General features: G+C 41.6%; 1 protein-coding gene across 19 annotated transcripts in view; it reads right to left on the reverse strand.

Annotated features, from left to right (window-relative positions):
* The window catches only part of PEX5 (peroxisomal biogenesis factor 5), a 31,516-nt gene that overhangs the window by 677 nt on the left and 11,798 nt on the right, over positions 1–19,041 (reverse strand). For 17 of the 19 annotated variants that reach the window (XM_025402822.1, XM_025402820.1, XM_025402812.1 and 14 more), the window contains 6 exons: positions 15,182–15,325; positions 14,904–14,974; positions 14,315–14,527; positions 13,802–13,967; positions 13,204–13,361; positions 11,556–13,036 (listed from right to left, as the gene is read on the reverse strand). In XM_025402822.1, the coding sequence (XP_025258607.1) occupies positions 12,835–13,036; positions 13,204–13,361; positions 13,802–13,967; positions 14,315–14,527; positions 14,904–14,974; positions 15,182–15,325 (954 nt within the window). In that variant the 3' untranslated portion in view covers positions 11,556–12,834. Of the gene's footprint in view, positions 1–11,555; positions 13,037–13,203; positions 13,362–13,801; positions 13,968–14,314; positions 14,528–14,903; positions 14,975–15,181; positions 15,326–19,041 lie in introns of those variants that run through there. The other 2 variants (XM_025402815.1, XM_025402816.1) reach the window with 2 other exon arrangements.

Genomic DNA, 19,041 nt, shown 5'->3' on the forward strand with positions numbered 1-19,041 from the left:
GCAGAGTGCACCCCATACAACTCGGGGAGGGGAGGAATGTACAGGTGCACACGCAGGGCACTCGCTATGCAGTAGGGCCTGTCATGTCCCTGTTGGCCCCCTAAGTCATTTCCAGCTTGGGTGTATGGGTAGAGGCTGCAAAGCCCCTGCAGCCAGCCCGGGCTGCCAAGGGTCATTCTCCACAGGGACAGGCAGCCCCAGTTATGCCTGCCCTGACGCAGCAGTCTGACCTCCTGCCTGTGGGACCAAAGGCAGAGCCTTGTAAAATCAGTAATTTGCTTTGACCAATGAAAGGTGGCAGGAGTGAGATTGTGTGAGATCCGGAGACTTGGTCTTGAGAGGCGTTGCAGTTCCTGCTGTGTCACTTTGACACCCTGAGACCACCATGCTGTGATGAGGCCGTCTAGCCTACCGAGGAATTCTCCTCCACCTTGGAACATCCCAGCCCTAGTTGAGGCATCAGATGACGGCAAGTGGCCCCATGAATGTTACCCGGCAAGTACAGCAAAGAAACGCCCTGATTGCCAATCCACAGAATAGTCAGAAATAATTAATTATTGTTGTTTTAAGCCACTAAATTTTGGAGTGGTTTTTATGCAGCAAGATATAACTAATACAATTCCCAAGAAAATTGTAAATCCCAAAGCAAACTCTGAACGCTTTAAGCGCACTTCACTTGCCCTTTACGAAAAACTTTCCTGCTTGGAAAATGAGAACACAGAGTCTTAATCGTCACCACCTTAATTTACCCAAAGCTACTAAATATGTTAATATTCCCCATGGGCTGATAGTTCGTAGAACTAAATCTTAAAATGAAGATTTTCTACCTGGGAAAGGTTTTTTCAAATGAAACACTGGATTACTTTGAATTATAAATTCATGGTTAAAAGTAACTACTACACTGATGTGAAGAAAGAAAAAATAAATACATAAGAATTAGTGTGTATAAAGTAATAATTTATTAACAAAAGATTAAACATTCTTACTCTCTAACACAAACACTTTAAAAAGTTGTTGGATGGAAATACAGGAAATCTTACTTTGGTTTAATGACTTCAGGGTCCTTGCTGTGTTACAAGAAAAAATACAAAAGAAATACAAATGGGCAATAGGCTAAAGATTAACCATCACGTAAAGACTAAAGAGAAAATAAAAATAATACAAAAAGTTCTGGGTCTAAGTTTCTAAAATTTGTTTTGTTTTTGACTTTTATTGCAGGTTCTGGGTCTAAATTTCATTCAAATATATTGTTACAGATTGAAAGATATTTTACTTACAAATCTTTTTGTCCTAAGATCTTAAAACCAAAAACTAGAAGTTATGATGGTAAAATAAATATAATTCAATTTTACTCCAAAGTAAATTAATTTGTGAATTTTGGACATACAATATTTCTATATAAATATTCTCGGCCGGGCGCGGTGGCTCAAGCCTGTAATCCCAGCACTTCGGGAGGCCGAGATGGGCGGATCACGAGGTCAGGAGATCGAGACCATCCTGGCTGACACAGTGAAACCCCGTCTCTACTAAAAAATACAAAAAAAACTAGCCGGGCGAGGTGACGGGCGCCTGTAGTCCCAGCTGCTCGGGAGGCTGAGGCAGGAGAATGGCGTGAATCTGGGAAGCGGAGCTTGCAGTGAGCTGAGATCCGGCTACTGCACTCCAGCCTGGGCAACAGAGCAAGACTCCGTCTTAAATAAATAAATAAATAAATAAATAAATATTCTCTCCCATCTTTCCCACAGTGTAAAATAAAAATGCAAACATGGTATTACGGCTTATGCAAGAGTTTGGATTTTCCTTTCTAAAACACTAGATTAAATGAAACCTAAATCACTTACACTTGCCCTGGAGATAAAGTAAGTTGTTATTACCTTTGTCATTATTTAAGAGTAGGTAATGTATATATGGGTGTGAGTGTTTAAGGAATTTGGGCCAGGCACGGTGGCTCACGCCTGTAATCCCAGTACATTGGGAGGCCAAGGCAGGTGGATCACCTGACATCAGGAGTTCAAGACCAGCCTGGCCAACGTGGTGAAACCCTGTCTCTACTAAAAATACAAAAATTAGCCGGGCGTGGTGGCGGACGCCTGTAATCCCAGCTACTCGAGAGGCTGAGGCAGGAGAATCGCTTGAACCCGGGAAGCGGAGGTTGCAGTGAGCCAAAAGCGTGCCATTGCACTCCAGCCTGGGCAACAAGAGTGAAACTCTGTCTCAAAAAAAAAAAAAGAATTTGATTTAATTAATATTTAAATTGATTACAAATAATTTAAATAGTGTCTTTGTAAAACGGGTTTTTTGTTTTGTTTTTGACTTTTATTCCGGGTTCTGGAAGTACACATGCAGGTTTGTCACATGAAAAAACTGCATGTTGCTGAGGTTTGGTGTACAAATGATGCCATCACCCAGAGGAGTGAGCATAGTACCCAATCGTTTTTCAAACCTTCATCCCGCTCCCAGCTCTCTGGTAGTCTGCAGTGTCTATTGTTCTTATCTTTATGTTCATGTGTACTACATGTTTAACTCCCACTTATAAGTGAGAATCTGTGGTATTGGGTTTTCTGTTCCTGTGTTAATTTGCTTAGGATAATGGCCTCTAGCTGCAACCATGTAAATGCAAAGGACATGATTTTGTTCTTTTTTGTGGATGCATAGTATTCTATATTGCATAGGTATCACATTTTCTTTATCCGGTCCACCATTGATGGGCATCCAGGTTGATTCCACGTCATTGTTATCATGAATACTGCTGCAATGAACATATGAGTGCATGTGTCTTTTGGGTAGAGTGATTTATTTTCCTTTGGGTATATACCCTGTAATGGGACTACTGGGTCAAATGGTAGTTTTAAGTTCTTTGAGAAACCTCCAAACTGCTTTCCACAGTGTCTGAACTAATTTACATTCTCACCAACAGAGTGTAAGTCCCCTTCTCTCTGCAACCTCACTAACATGTTACTTTTCTGACTTTTTAACAATAGCCATTCTCACTGGTGTTAAGATGGTATCTCATTGTGGTTTTGATTTGCATTTCATTAGTAATGTTGAGCATTTTTTCATATATTTGTTGACCAAATAAATGTCTTATTTTGAAAAGTGTCTGTTCGTGTCCTTTGCCCATTTACAAAATGGTTTTCTTAACCTTAGCTGTGACTGCAAATTTTGCAGACTACAAAGTCACCCAAATGCATTATCTGAGTAAAATTTTAAGATGCCACATGTCTCTGATAAATTTGGGTTATCAACAGTAATTGTATTGCTCATTGATGCTAGCTTCAATATAATTTCTAAAATCCCAAGATGAATTTAGAAATTTTGACTAATATAATACCACCACAGATACTGATAATGATATCATTATCAGTATTATATTAATAGGTAATAGTCTATATCTGAAGATTTCTAAAGTAATTTCAAAATCTATTCATGTTTTTAATGCAAAAGTATGAATAATATAACATTCACAATTTTTTAAGAGAATAATTCTTACCAAATAAGGAAAATAGAAGTTTCTGTAAACTAATGAATTGTTTTACCATTAGTGCTCCTTGATATACAGCCAAAAATCTCTTGCACATGTGCACTAGGAAATAACTACAAGAATATTCATAGCAACAATTTGTTCATTACAGTCAAAAGTGAAAACAACCTAAATGTTAATTGACAGAAGAATGAGCAAATTATTTGTGATGTATTTGCGAACTGCAGCTATATACTAAAATACAAATGAGTCTTTGAAATATAATGAATAAAAGTAAATCCCAGGAAACTATAATAGAATGATACCATTTTTAGAAGACTCAAAAGTCATTCTTATTGGTGAAAACTTAGAAGTATTGCGTACACAAGAAAGAATAAACTCTTTTATTCAATTTTGTGTTGGAGAGTCTAGATAGTGCAGTATAATTTTTTTAAAGATACAATAGTTATAACGATTGGAGAGGAATAAATAAAAAGGTCATCATTTCTATATGGTATGATTGTGTATGATTATAGAAAATCCAAAAGAATCTATTGTCAGATTGATTAAACCTACTGAATCTGTAAGAGAATTTGGCAATTGGATATATCACTACACAAAAAGAATTGCATTTTCATATTCAAAAAGATTGCCAGAAATAAACTATTTTTACATATAATTTAATAAAGACATAATTTATAATATTAAGTACCTAGAGATAAATTTAATAATTATAAAACATCGCACTAAGTGCTTGCTTTGGCAGGACATATACTAAACTTTATATTTAAAAAATAGCAAACATTTAAGTATATTAAAAGATATTTAGGCCAGGCATGGTGGCTCATGCCTGTAATCCTAGCACTTTGGGAGGTCAAGGCAGGCAGATCACCTGAGGTCAGGAGTTCAAGACCAGCCTGACCAACATGGCAAAACCCCGTCTCTACCAAACATACAAAATTCTACAAGAAAATACGAAAATACAAGAATTCTACCTGTTGGTATATACCCAAACAATAGCTGGGCATGGTGGCGCACGCTTGTAGTCCTAGTTACTCGGGTGGCTGAGGCAGGAGAATTGCTTGAACCCTGGAGGCGGACGGAGCAGTGAGCAGAGATTGTGTCACTGCACTCCAGCCTGGGCAATAAGAGCAAGACTCTGTCTCAAAAAAAAAAAAAAAAAAAAAAAAAAAAAAAATATATATATATATATATATATATATATATATACAAATTTCATGGAAAAAAAATAATTGTAAAGATATCAGCTCTTTCCAAACTGATCTACAGATTAAATGTAATCCCAACTAAAATCCCAATAGGCTTTTTTTGTAGAAATTTATAAACTCCTTACATAATATATATGAAAGAGCAAAGACTCAAGAATATTTTTCAAAAAACACAAAAGTGAATAACTGGGGAAGGAAACTTTCTCTGGAAGACACAAAGGCTATGACAAAAGTTAGATCACTAAGATGGAGTGGTATCAGCACAGGGACAGACAAAAAATTAATGAAACCAAATAGAAATGAAAGAGATGGCACTGTAGGTCACTGGAGAAAGGATAAGTCATTCCGTGAATGTTTCTGGAGTAATTAACTATCCATATGAAAAACAGTATTAAGTTGGATTCTTACCTCATACCATATATAAAAATCAATTTCGGATGGATTAAAGTCTTAAATGTGAAAGTCAATGCTTTAAAATTTATAGAGCAATATAGAGGATAATAGTTTTATGATTCTGAAGTAGGCAAGGACTTTTGAACTACACACAAAAAGCAATAATCATATTTTTTAAAGTGAGAAATGTAACTACAACAAACTTTTGTCAAAAAAAAAAAAAAAAAGCCAGTACATGAAAAGACAAGCCACAAACTGACAGAACTTATTTGTAATACATATGGATTAGTATCCAAAATACATAAGGATCTTCTAAAAATCAGTAATATAAAAACAACCCAATAGAAAAATGGACAATAGACATAAATTAGGCAATTCACAGTAATTCACAATAAAAACATTGAGCATCCTTTCATATTTATTGGCTATTCATATAAATAGCCAATAAATATGAATAGCCAATAAATATGAAAGGATGCTCAATGTTTCTATTATGTTTTTATTAATCAGAAATGCAGGCCAGGTGCAGTGGCTCATGCCTGTAATCCCAGCACTTTGGGAGGCCAAGGTGTGTGGATCACCTGAGGTCAGTTCAAGACCAGCCTGGCCAACATGGTGAAACCCCGAATCTACTAAAAATACAAAAATTAGCTGGCCATGATGGCAGGCTCCTGTAATCCCAGCTACTCGGGAGACTGAGGCAGGAGAATCGCTTGAACCTGGGAGGTAGAGGCTGCAGTGAACTGAGATCACGCCACTGCACTCCAGCCTGGGCGACAGAGCGAGACTCCATCTCAAAAAATAAGAAGAAGAAGAAAAGAAATGCAAAGAAAAATCACAACGGAATACCATTTTAAAGTCACTAGAAGGGAAAAATTAATGTCTAACAATTCCAAATTATAGAACAAGTTGGAGTTCAACAGTACTAAGCACACGAAAGATATAGAGCAGTGGGAATTCTTATACATTTATGATGGGGATGGAAAGTGGCACTCACTTTAAAAACAGTTCAACATTACCCTATATTAAATAGGGTACCTACCCTAAATTATTCACAAGAATTCTACCCATTGGCATATACCTAACAATTGGTATGCACCCGACTCAACAATTCTACTCCTTGGTATATACCCCAAAATGCTTGCATATGTGCACTAGGAGACAATTACATGAATATTCCCAATTTGTTCTTTAGAGAGAACAGTGGAAACAACCTAAATGTTAACAGAAGAATGAACAAATTATTTGTGGTATCTTAGTGGACAGCAGCTGTACACTAAAATATGAATGAGTCTTTGAAATGTAATGCTAGATGAATAAAAGCAAGTCCCAAGAATGTAAAACAAAAAGATACCATTTTGAGAAAGCTCAAAAACAAATGCATTATTGTTATAGGGAAGCATACGCTGAAAGAACATCATTTTTGTGCTTTATAAATTACATGTTAAGTGTATTCTCAGTATTATTAAATGTTACATAGTTTTAAACAATGAATAAAAAGGCTTAGTTATAATTCAGTGACTGATGGGATATGGGAGTGAAGAAAAATTTCAGAACTAGAGTTTCCAGGCTGGGAAATGGAAAAAGGGTGCTGCCATTAGTAATAATAACGAATTGTATTAGGAAAGGCTAAATATGGAGAGAAACGACCACATTAGACCTACTATGAGAAACTCCTGGGCCTGGACTCCATTCACTCTGCACTATGTCAAGCTAGGTCATAGTTATGACCGAGGGTCATTAGATGCCTTGAAGATCTGGGTGTTCTCCCTTCCCTAGTACATGATAATTCTAGTATTTGGCGGTAGGTCCTTTGAGAGATTTGGAGAATATGTATTGAATATACTTGTATGTGGTATCACATGGTTCTTTTTGAAAGAGACTTGCCCTTCTCTTCAATTAATAACTAATTCAGATCTGGAACCTTGGCAAAGGTGATTCATTGTAGGGGCTGACATTAGCCTTTTGTCATGCCTTCATTGGCTGTCCATCTCTTTTGCTCTGAGGAAGAACAGGGTTGATTAGCCATGACAAATACGTTCACGTGGATCAAGGGCCCCTCGTTCCTATTCCGACCTTACCATCCACTATGGTAATAATGCTCCTCTTGCTCTGAGGATTAACTGCCTCTACACAGCCTCTACAATTCCAGAACCCTATCATCCCAACTGACACGAGGGAGCCCTCTTTCTCTTATTAGTCTATATGGGATTCAGTATAGGTTTTCAATGGAGGCTTGAGCTCAGGAGCATTTTCTGGGTTTTTGTCTTGTTTTGTTTTTTTGAGACAGAGTCTTGCCCTGTCCCCCAGGCTGGAGTGCAATGGCACGATGTCGGCTCACTGCAACCTCCGCCTCCTGGGTTCAAGTAATTTTCCTGCCTCAGCCTCCCGAGTAGCTGGGATTACAGACACGCGCTAACACGTCCAGCTAATTTTTGTTTTTTTTAATAGAGACGGGTTTTCACCACGTTGGTCAGGCTGGTCTCGAACTCCTGATCTCAGGTGATCCACCCACCTCGGTCTCCCAAAGTGCTGGGATTACAGGCATGAGCCACCGCTCCCAACCTCATTAATTTGGTTCTCAAGAGTGATAATTCTCTTTTTCTACTTACTTATTGCATTTTTAATTAGAAAATCCTGTTTATTCATTCTAAGAAGTCATTTGTGCTCTACTGGCATTTTCTTGAGAATTCCTGTGTGTGTGTGTGTGGTGGTGGTGGTGGTGGTGGTGTGTGCTGAAGTTCTCTTCTGATTCTCTTAATTGGCCATGGGCCACAGTTGAGTTCTGCTCCAATACTCTCCTTCTTCCCAGTCTGTGCAAATGAAAGCAGGACCAACAAAGGTGTGGCACCTCAGACACCAGAGAGCAGCTCATCCAGATGTCTGTGGCCTCTGCAATGCCAGTGTGGTCAAGGCAATCACTAATCAGTCATACCCAAGGTGGCCCCTCCCACCATCACTGTCTCATTATGCTGCTCTCTCCTGACACTAGTATGAGTCTTCTTAGTAAGGACTCAGAAGCTCTGTTACAAGCTGCATAGCCTTAGTCTCCAAAGCCACAGCTTCCTTGCAAAGAGCTCCTTCCCACTCCACATAACTGCTGAACCCCAGGCCCTGGGCACTGAGGAGCCTCTGGGCAGGACGCACACCCCCACCCCTGCAGAAGTCCCTCTCCAGGAGCAGTGTTCTCCCTTCCATACCAAGAGCAGTTGAATGGGGTCCCTGGCTCATTCCTTGGCTTTGTTCTGAAGGGGAGCACCCCCTTAACTGTGCCCTCTCTAGGCGGAGCCCTCCAGAAAAGTATCCACCTGTACCTTTGTCTCAGGGCACTTCCCCTTGGGGAGGCACAGTGATCAAGAATTTCAATTCATCTTCTCCAACTAGGAGAGAATCAAAACATCTCTACACGTGGATCAGCTCCCTTGGCATTTCCTGATTCTTCCACCCACAGTTCTAGAATGCATTCAGTTCACTCAGCAGCACTGATTAAACTTTTACCTGTCATGCACGATAGTGAGAAGTCAGAGGTAAGAAATAACACACCATGTCTAAGAACATTATTTTCAGTGATGAGGAATTGATGGCAAATGAAATGAGAAAAAAAAAAAAAGAAGCTATCACAGCAAACCAAGAAAGAGGATGAACCCCTGAACAAAAGTACTAACAAAGGCGCAGAGATGGGAGGACCTCTGTGACCTATAGCGAGGAGGTAGACCCTGCAGGACTGGGGACTAAGGGAGTATTACGGGAGAACAAGGAGTCCAGATCCACTCACTACTTTCTCCTCATGTGCCTGCAAGTCTACAAAACAAGGCGCAGATTTTTGGAAGGAAATTCCTATTTTGAATTTGTTGAATTTAAGGTACCTAGGGAACATCCAAGTGGAGAAGACAGAACGTGGTAGCTATGCCACGTTGCTAAGGCCTGGGGTGAGATCTAGGTGAGACTGTCATCAACATTTACATGGTAGTTACGCCACAGGTGTGGACGAGGGCACCACAGGATCCTGCAAAGCAAGGAAAGCAAGGCAAGAACAGCCCTGAGGAAGATCAACATTAAGCAGCAGATAGAGACACATAAGGGAGACTGAGAAGAAGAAGAACCATGAGAGAAGAAATAACGGAAGCAGGGGAGAAGACTTAAAGAAGGGTGTTCATCAGTGCGGAACCAGAGTACAGCCATATAGATTGTGAACTGTACAACACCGCAGACTGGCAGATGGATGTTAACGGCATAGTAATACGCAGTGCACGACCTGCCTAACCAGGTGTGGCAGAGCTCACAGTATGGTCAAGATCAGAAATCAATGTGTCCATCTGCTTTGGCAATCTGTGAAGTCAGGTGACCTTGGCAAAGCAGTTGCATTGGTGAGTGCAGGGAACAGTACCGTGGGAGAAGACGTGAATGAAATGGCCTTGAGTGGAGGCAGTGTGCATGGCCCACTTGCTGAAGCGGCTTGGCTGTGAGCGGGAGGGTGGGGCCGGGGAGTGTTCAGGTCTGCTGCAGCTTCTGTGCTTTCTGTTGGAATGTACAGATCAGAGCCTTTGCTCCCAGGACCTGGACTCCTTTTCCATCGAAACTCTCCAGGGCTGGCTCCTACCAATCACGCAGATAACCTCATGTGAAAGGCCTTTCCTCACCATCCTAATGTTGCCACCACTAACCCTCCCCTTCACTCTCTAGTACATAGTGACATTTTTGTTTCTTCAGAGCACTTATAACTGAAATTGTCTTACTTGTGTACTGTCTCTTCTCTAACAAGTATGTTAGCCCCAAGAGCAGGGATCTCATCTGCTTTGTGAATCATAGCCCTGGTGCCTGGAACTGGTGCTTGGCATATGGTAGGGGGTCAGCAAATGTTGGCTAAATTTTACTGGATTCAAAAGATGTACCTGGCACAAGCCATGCAAGAAAAGCATCCTCTTGGACACATTAATGCTACCAAAATCAGGTGGAGACAAACCTGGAGACTTGGCTTGAACCAAGTGTTAGCTTAATTCTTAAGTCATTTACACAGCCAGACTTTGTCATGTCCTGCACCTGTGTAGGGTGGAAACTGCTCCTCCACCTGCCCAGCCCACTTCCCGCCTGGGTCTTTGCACCACCACCCTGCAGAGCCCAAGACACCAGCTGCCTCATGATCACCCAGGTGGCTACAGGTGCCATCACAGCTGCCTGCTCCCCTCCCCCAGGTGTTTAATTTTCTCCTCTAGAAAAGTACCACATGCACCAAGAAAATTTGAGAATTACAGAGAAGTATGATCGCCCCACTTTTAGCACATTGAGATAGTTCCCTATTGTCTTTTCAATGCATTTTTTTCTTGAGACAATCTGTAAATAATTGACTAACCATTTTTCTCACTATATTGTTAGCATCTATTTGTCACTGGAAATTATTCCATAAATGATTAAATAGCAATAGCTATATTTCACTGTCTGGACAATTTACTTACCCAGTTGTGTTTTAGACCTGTTTTCTTTTGTTTTTGGGTTTTTGGGGGGGGTTTTTTTTTGGCAGCTTTTGAGCCAACTGGAAAAAAAAAATTAGACTTTGGTCAGGTATGGTGCTCATCCCTGTGATCCCAGAACTTTGGGAGGCTGAGGCAGGAGGATTCCTTGAGGCCAGGAGTTCAAGACCAGCCTGTTCAACACAGTGAGATCTAGTCTCTATTTGAAAAACTTTTGAAATAAATTTAAAAGTTAGACTTTTTTTGGCCAGGCGCAGTGGCTCACGTCTGTAATCACAGCACTTTGGGAGGCCAAGGTGGGTGGATTGCCTGAGGACAGGCGTTCGAGACCAGCCTGACCAACATGATGAAACCCCGTCTCTACTAAAAATACAAAATTAGCTGGGCGTGGTGGTGCATGCCTGTAATCCCATCTACTTAGGAGGCTGAGGCAGGAGAATTGCTTGAACCTGGGAGGCAGAGGCTGCAGTGAGCCGAGATCACGCCACTGCACTCCAGCTCGGGCAAAAAGAGTGAAACTCCATCTCAAAAAAAAAAAAAAAAACTTTTTTCCATGTCTAATGTGGCCATAGACATCTGTCTCTAAGTATAAATATTTGTATATATTTTAAAATTTTTCCTCAGGATAAATACCCATCCTGATATGGCACTTGATACAGTTCCCAATAAAGGCAGGCAGAGCCAGATGAAAACCTTTAGAAACCCGAAGCGTTGAAAAACTATCAAAATCCTTCCATGTAATTCATAATACAGAACGACCTAACAATTATATGGCACTGCACACTTTCCTTTGTACTAGTAACAGGAGTAAAAATTCATGATTATCGACATCTCTTTCTCCTGCTAGCCCACAGAACAGGAAACTGTCCCCTGTGCTCTCTCACTTTTAGAGGGATGAGCGGGTAACCAATATACCAATGAGAATTTCAAAGACAAAAACCATTGAATCCCAGTCCTCCAAACGCCAGCTCACCTCCTGCCACCCCACTTCATGGCCAGCAGAACTCATACCCACATCAGTTCCATTTATTCTTCGTACAAATATTTTACAGTTTTATTTTTAAATCATTTACACATATTCATACAAAGAAAAATAAATTTCAGGATGGAATCTTGGGACCATGGTAGTTTTAAAAAAAAAATCTCTCTGATCATTAGCTACTGAAGACAAGGCAAGAGACTTAGCAGTCATTTCCGGGGGTTAGTGTATCTCCCCATGCAGGGGACAATTGAGAAGAATCCAAGCTGCTCCCACATCTTCCTTCAATCTTCACCTTCCGGAGATAAGATGGGGGAAGGGGATTTTCCAATGCTCTCCCCTAGAAACATTTCAAGAAGTACAGCAAAGGCTTATGGTAACACTGAACCTTTTTGCTAGAAATCTGGCAAGATCGCAATTTCTGAACCAACTTTCTAGAAGAGTTAGCTCAATTCCCATTCACAGGTACTTCTAAGAGGAGGAGGGACTGCTGCACTCACCACACCCCCTTCCCACTTGCTCTGTCCTCCCACCAACGTTCCAGAACAGAGCTCTTGATCTCTTCTGATCTAGTCCCTCCCCGCTGCCACCCAGCCTCATTTCACAAGGAACCTTCCTCCTACACCACACACCCAGACACTCTGTAGCAACTGGCCCTGGCAGCTCCTGAGGACCGCAGCAGTGATGACACAGGACTATTGCATCAGCATCGTGCTCACAGGGAATCAGAGCTCAGCCAGGAGAGGTCCCAGAATGACAGAACTATGAGCACTCCCACCAAAACTCAGCTCTGCTCAACCAAATCAACAATTCAACCAAACAGGCCAACTCCTAACACATCCCATCCAGACAGACATTAGAGGCGCACAGCAGATGAACCTCCTACTTCCACCGCCCAAGGAAGCTGGACTACTATCAATTCCCAGTAAAAGTGGGGGAAAGGACAGACATTACAAATGTGGTAGACCCTATTAGAAATGGCAGCTGATGATAACAGTTACCCTAAATCGTTGGGTCCTACCCAAAAAGCAGCACCAAGAAATGGCATGATGAGCAGAGAGATCTGTAGCTGGATGTACAGCCCTTGAATTACCAAGGGACTCAGAGATAACCCAGCTCATTTCCCTACAATTATGTAGGAACTAGAACACAGACTACCCACCCCTACGTTGAGGCAGCTCCTGAAAGGCCGTACCGCTTATGGTCATCAGCCCACCCCCTTGGTAGGCCCATCTGGGGAGAGGGAATCACATCCAAAGCAGGGATCCCTCCAGGTGGACACTCACAGGGCAGCCCGTCCCACTGTCACTGGGGCAGGCCAAACATAGTTAGGAGGGTGGACAGATCCCGTGCGTCAGCTGCCCCATAGGCATCGCTCTGGCCTAACATAGACAATGCCAAACGCAGGGTGCTCCAGATGTTCTCCGACATGGCGCCTCCTTCACCCCGGGGGCCCCGGCTTTTCCTCTGCATGTTCAGGGCCTCCAGAAAGTGCTCCACAGCCTCCCTGTAAGGAAGAAGAGGAATGAGAGCTATTAAGCTGAACAACAATGGAAGGAAGCAGGTCACCTAGCAGCTAGGGCTGGTTAGTCAAACAGGATCTGAGAATAAGGAGCTAGGGCCAAAGGCAGGGAGAAAAAGCTCATTCATTCATTTCTCAATAGATACTCTCACCGGTGAGCCCCAAGGTTGATGCAGCTGATGCCCAGGTTATAGCGTGACCGGATATAGCCAGGCTGGAGCTCGAGGGCCCGGCGGTAAGCAGCGACTGCTTCTTCACTCTGGTTTCCATTGGCCAGGGTGGCCCCTAGCTTATTCCACAGCAAATAGTCCTGGGAATAGAGAGGCAGAAGGGATGGGAACGGCTTGACTCAGATCAAATTCTGCCCTTCACTCCACCTGTTTCACTATTCTGTTTAGCTAACATGTTTCATCCCATTCCATTCTGAACAGTTCACTGTGTGGCTACAATGTAGCCCCTCTCACCCTATGCAGACTCTCTTATGTCCAGATGACTCTACACTCCCACCCTTCTTTTCCCAACCCTCCGAAGGCAGTCAGTACATGGAACACCGGAATGAAATACCCCAAGACTCCAAAAGTCTGAACAAATTATTCTTTTTTTGTGGGGGTGGGCAGGGCCTTGATTCTCCCACTTCAGCTCCCAAGTAGCTGGGACTACAGGCATGCGCCCTCACACTCAGTTTCCCAACAAATGGCTCTTCAATAAGGTACAGAATCATGTCCCATTTCCATTCCTCCCCGGGCTCACATTGGGACGAACGCTGAGGGCAGCTGTGAAGCAGTCCACGGCCTTGTCATACTCCCCACTCAGGTTGAAAAGGACTCCCAAGCCACACTGCACATCAGGGTCAATGGAGGTAGGGTCCAGCCGCACAGCTGCCAGGAAGAGCTCTTTCACTTCAAGAAACAGGGAGCTGGATGAAAAGGAAAAGAAGCACAAAAAAAGTAGGTAGATGAACGTCTCTATTCCCATCCCCCCAAATTAATTCCTTCATTGATCAATCATATCCCCAACATTCATCAATCTATCAGTCATCCCTTCTACTCTCAAAGTCCAATATAGAAACCTGTTTTTCTATTTCATCCTAGCACTGAACTGTAGAATTCAGACCTCCTTCAAGGTGGTCCTAGGTTTCCCATCCCACTCTCAGGACCCTTCAGTCTCAATCTATCCAAACTTCCAAAATCAAGGTCACCCTCTACCCTCCTACTGGGACTTAGGTTACTGTAATTCCTCATCCTAGGAACCCCTCATACTCACTCAGACAACAGAGACCCCAGGATACGCTTGCTGGGGCCCAGTCCTGCCCCACCAGCCCCTTCTTCTGCAGGTGTCACCAGATGGGCATAGGCTGGTGTGTACCGCAGCCAGTCTCGTAGGGTTTCACAGGCTTGTCGCTGCAGGGACTCGTTGGTGAAGCTCACGGCCAGAGCCATCAGTGCTGTCTGGTTATCTGGCTTTAGCTCCAGACACCTGTTTGATCAGGGATGGGCAGACTTGATATCCGCAATGACACTGGCACACGTGAGCACCCTGGGATCCAAGCCAAGCTTTGAACTGCAGAGTCACAATGGCCTCCCTCACCTGTGACTCCTCTGACATGAGTTAATAAAAAAGTTACAGATCTAAGGGGGAAGTTTTAGCAGCCAAGGAACCAACCAGAGCCCCTCAAATAAAGTCAAAAGCCGAGGAAGGAATGGAATTCACTCCAACCCTCAGTTTCAGCATGAGAAAACACTCTCAATAGCACCCAGAAAGCAGACAAGGATCCAGGTCTGCGCTTCTGTCATTCAAACGGTTACATGCAGAGACTTGGAAGCACCTCACCCACACCTTTCGGTGTACTCACCTCCGCAACGCACTGATGGCTAATAGTTCTTGCTCATTCTCTGCCTGGGTGGTACCCAGATACTGCCAAGCCTAGAGGGAAGTTGACAGATTCCATCACCCCATATTCACCTCTCCATTCGCCCTTCCCCCTGGCTTCTCCCACTCACCATCTCGCTCTCAAGCCCCTATCCTAGGCCACCACCCAGGCCCTAACCCATCTGCACTACCCTCCTTGGGGCCTTTCTCAAGATGGAGGAAGCAGTCTCTAGTCAGAAATCAGAATATGGAGTCACTCACTTCCATGTGCTTAGGATCCTGCTGCACAGCTGCCTCAAAAAGCAGCACAGCATTTGGCAGGTCCCCCTCCTGAAGGCGCCGCAGCCCTTCTTCAAAAGGCTGAGGGTGATCACGCAAGGGGTTCTCCTCCTCAAACTGGTACCCCTACAAGAAAAGCACGTGAGAGATGGACTGAGAGTTGGCACAGTCAGAACAGCAGGGTTGCGAGGATGACAACCAACAGGCGGAGAAGCTGAGGGCCTCCAAACAGGTTCCTGAATTAATTGCTGGCAAATTCTCCATATTATAAAGATCATGTATGACAAAGTAAAATCATTTGGTATCAGGCTCATGCTGCCATCTCCTGTTCATGACACCTGGGAAGCTAGTCAAGTCTACAAACTCATCCACACTGGAAATAAGTTTATTTTAGGAAGTCATCACAGGCTTGCATTCCCACACCTTGACTTCTCACCATCAGGCAGAACATCTCAACAGGATCTGCTTATAGTAATGAGATAAAGTGTCTCTAGCTATTCAAAGTGCGTTTCTTGTTATCCTTCAATAATTAGTGTATAAAGGAAATGTTGTTCGGGGCCCTGCCATTCAAATATAACTCCTCCTTAGCTCACAGTCGTTCCACATGTCCACTAGATGAAACATGTTCAAGCATTTTGAAATTGTTAATTTACTCCCCAATTTCATTCTTAATAATTATGAATATTAATCTGTGTCTGACAGTAAGCAAAAGCTGGATCCCACAATCCAGATGCAGAGAATACTTCAGAAAGACACCGTTCTCCTCCAGCTGAGGATTTCTCGCTTTAGAGAAGTTCCGATACTGTCTGCAAAGCTTTGTCAGCTGGCATTTTACACTAGGCAGAGAAGAAATAAGGTAAAGGGGAGGTCACTAGTAAGCTGCAAAATTTGGGACATGCAAATAAAAAGTCCCTTTTTGGAGAGTAAATAGTTACCATCACAGAATCATATACCAGAATGAAAACAAGATGCAAAATGCCAGGTGGAGGTCTTTCTAAATGCAGTTAAGAATACATTCAGATAAAACTGTACAAAATAAAGACATGAGGCCCTTTTTCATTGTTATTGTGAAAATGATAAAGAATGAAAAACACTTAAATCTTACCAGCAAAGTTCTACGTCACGACCAGATGCAAATTATTTGTCACAAATGAAAATTAAATAACTACAACGGGGGTTTAAGAAGAGAGATATGCTACAGTGGATTTGAGATAAATGTATAGAAAGTAATTTATATTGAAAACAAGTGTGTTTTTGGACATCCCTGTAAAATATAAAAACTCAGAAGGCAGAAAATGACCCTAGTCCAGTGATCAGCAAACTTTTTCTGCGAAGGGCCAGATAATAAATATTTCAGGCTTTGTGGATCTGCTGCAACTACTCAACTCTACTGTTGTTGTGTGAAAGCAGCCAGACGTAAGTAAACAAATGAGCACGGCTATCTTCCAATAACATTTTATTTATGAACACTAAAATTTGAATTTTATATAATTTTCACTTGTCACAAAGTATTACTCTTCTTTTGATTTTCTCCAACCATTTAAAAATGTTAAAACCATCCTCAGCTAGTGAATCATTAAAAACATAAAGATTTATTCCAGAAGCCAGTTTGCTGGCCCTTGCCCTAGACTGTTACAGTTCAATAAAACAAATCCTTCCGCATTCAATCTCAACTATTGTTCATCATTACTATGTGTGTTTTAAGCCACTCTACAGAAAACAGAGATTACTGTCATCTATAATGCAATTTCCTAATAAAAGTAATTCCTGCCTCTCAGAGCTACAGAGGACACCAAATGAGAATCTTCACCAATGCCTTACCAAAAAGATTAAGCTCCTATGTGTAAATAGCTATTATCCTCATTGCTCTGGCTACCTCCTTAAGATATAATGGCCTGTATATGACAGCCAGGAGTGATGTGAATGCTCTTCAGGTGTCTTCATTAGATAACACAACAACCCAAAGACACCATCTTGCAACCACAGGATTCTCTAAGTTTCCTCTCATCCATATTATCTATCCTCGTTGAAGTCTCATCAATTGCTGATCAAAGAGGAATTTTCCAAAATTAGAATATTTGCAGAGATGATGGAAAAAGAGTACTCTGGAGGATACATCAAAAACCCACAGAACACAGGATAAGCTTGGCTTCACTGTTACATCCTGAAAAGCCAAACCCACGTCATTAATTTTATCTGATACATGGTCTCGTCTGCTCCAAAATATCATAGGATCAAACTGCACAAATGATCACTACAAAGAGTTTGTCCCATCACATACTTCTCTTTTCTCATAATAGTATATTAGTATCTGCCTGGGCTGCAATGTCAATTGCCTCTGAAAATTTAAGGGCTATCAATAAACAAACAGTACATTCAAAGAGACCCATGAATTTATCTAACAATCAAGAGTCAAATTCATTTTGTTTTTTAAAAGTGCTATTGACAAGGAATTTAATATTAGCTTAAAGCCAGATACTGTCGGAATTGCTTACTACATCACTTTTTTGAGAAACATTGACGCAAGTGTTTTTGTCCTAATTTTGCAATATCCCAAAGTATCAATGATATCAAGTAGGGCTCAAGAATCCACAAACATACTTTTAAAGTTTTTAATTACAAAATGTATTCTGGCCAGCATGTCATAAATATGAGAGTAATAAATGATAAAAGAAAATGCTGCTCATACGAAACTAGTATTATGTCTATATGTATCAAAAGCATGGACATTTTTACAGAAATATATAAATTTCCATTTATAAGTTGATGGGGCCTACATGACTTATCAAATTGTTAATACAAAATAATAACAAAAGTGTTATCTACATTTCCTTCAGTTCTTCCTTATCAAAATTATATACAATTAACTCATAGATTGGTGAAATATATGGTAAGGTCCCAGCTATCTTTTCCCTTATATCACACAGGATAGTTAGAAAAATCCAGATCAGACTGGAATAATAAACACAATCATATTTTTCCTAATACTGTTCTTCACTGGCTCTCAAACCCTAGCCTTTTTCTGAACTGCATCTTCCCGTCTTTGCATAGCTCCCTTATTACATCAAGATCCATCTCCAGCACCCTGGTTTGCATCTCAGGCCCTGGTTCCAGCCCCAGAATACTTTCCCAGCCATATCTGAACTGAGAAAAAGACATCACTACTCACCTCCCCAGTTCCTGTTTTGCCTTTTTTTAAAACCGAGTGCTTCTTTCCCCTCTTCATGCTTTAACTCAGGAGTTCAGTTATTAAACACATCCCCAAATATCCTACAACCCACAGGTAGATTTGTTTTTTAGTAAGACCCCAGAAGTAACATATGCTTCTAAGTCAACAGCACCATATGCAAAATGCAATCATCTTTCATACTAGTAGGAAATTTCCCTAATATTTAAGTTATTTAATATAAATTATTTGAAAACCCTAAATTAGGGCAAGTGGCTAGTACCTATAAAAGATAAGAACTTAAAATGAACGTGTGAGTTTAAAAAGTAAACAGATAGTAAGATGTGGAGGCAAAGGGATAGTCTGCCCACTAACACTCCCCACCAAAGGAGTCAGCAGTCTTCTCAAAAAGCTCCCAATCTGACCTCCAAGCACAGCTACTTCCTCTGTGCTCTTAATGTGGCAAGCAAGTGCAAACCTCCTTCACAGGTGTTGTGTACTGGATTGTCGTTATTGACAAAGGTAGTCTCCATAACATCTATATCCCAAGAATAAAGTATATACTCAATCACTGAAGAGGAAGGGCAAGGGAATGATTCAGACTTCTTTTCATGGAAAGGGACTCAAAAAAATACTTAAAAGCACCCTTCAAATTCAGGATTAAAGGAAACATATT

The sequence above is a fragment of the Theropithecus gelada genome, chromosome 11 (genome assembly GCF_003255815.1).
Source record: "Theropithecus gelada isolate Dixy chromosome 11, Tgel_1.0, whole genome shotgun sequence".
NCBI lineage: Eukaryota > Metazoa > Chordata > Mammalia > Primates > Cercopithecidae > Theropithecus > Theropithecus gelada.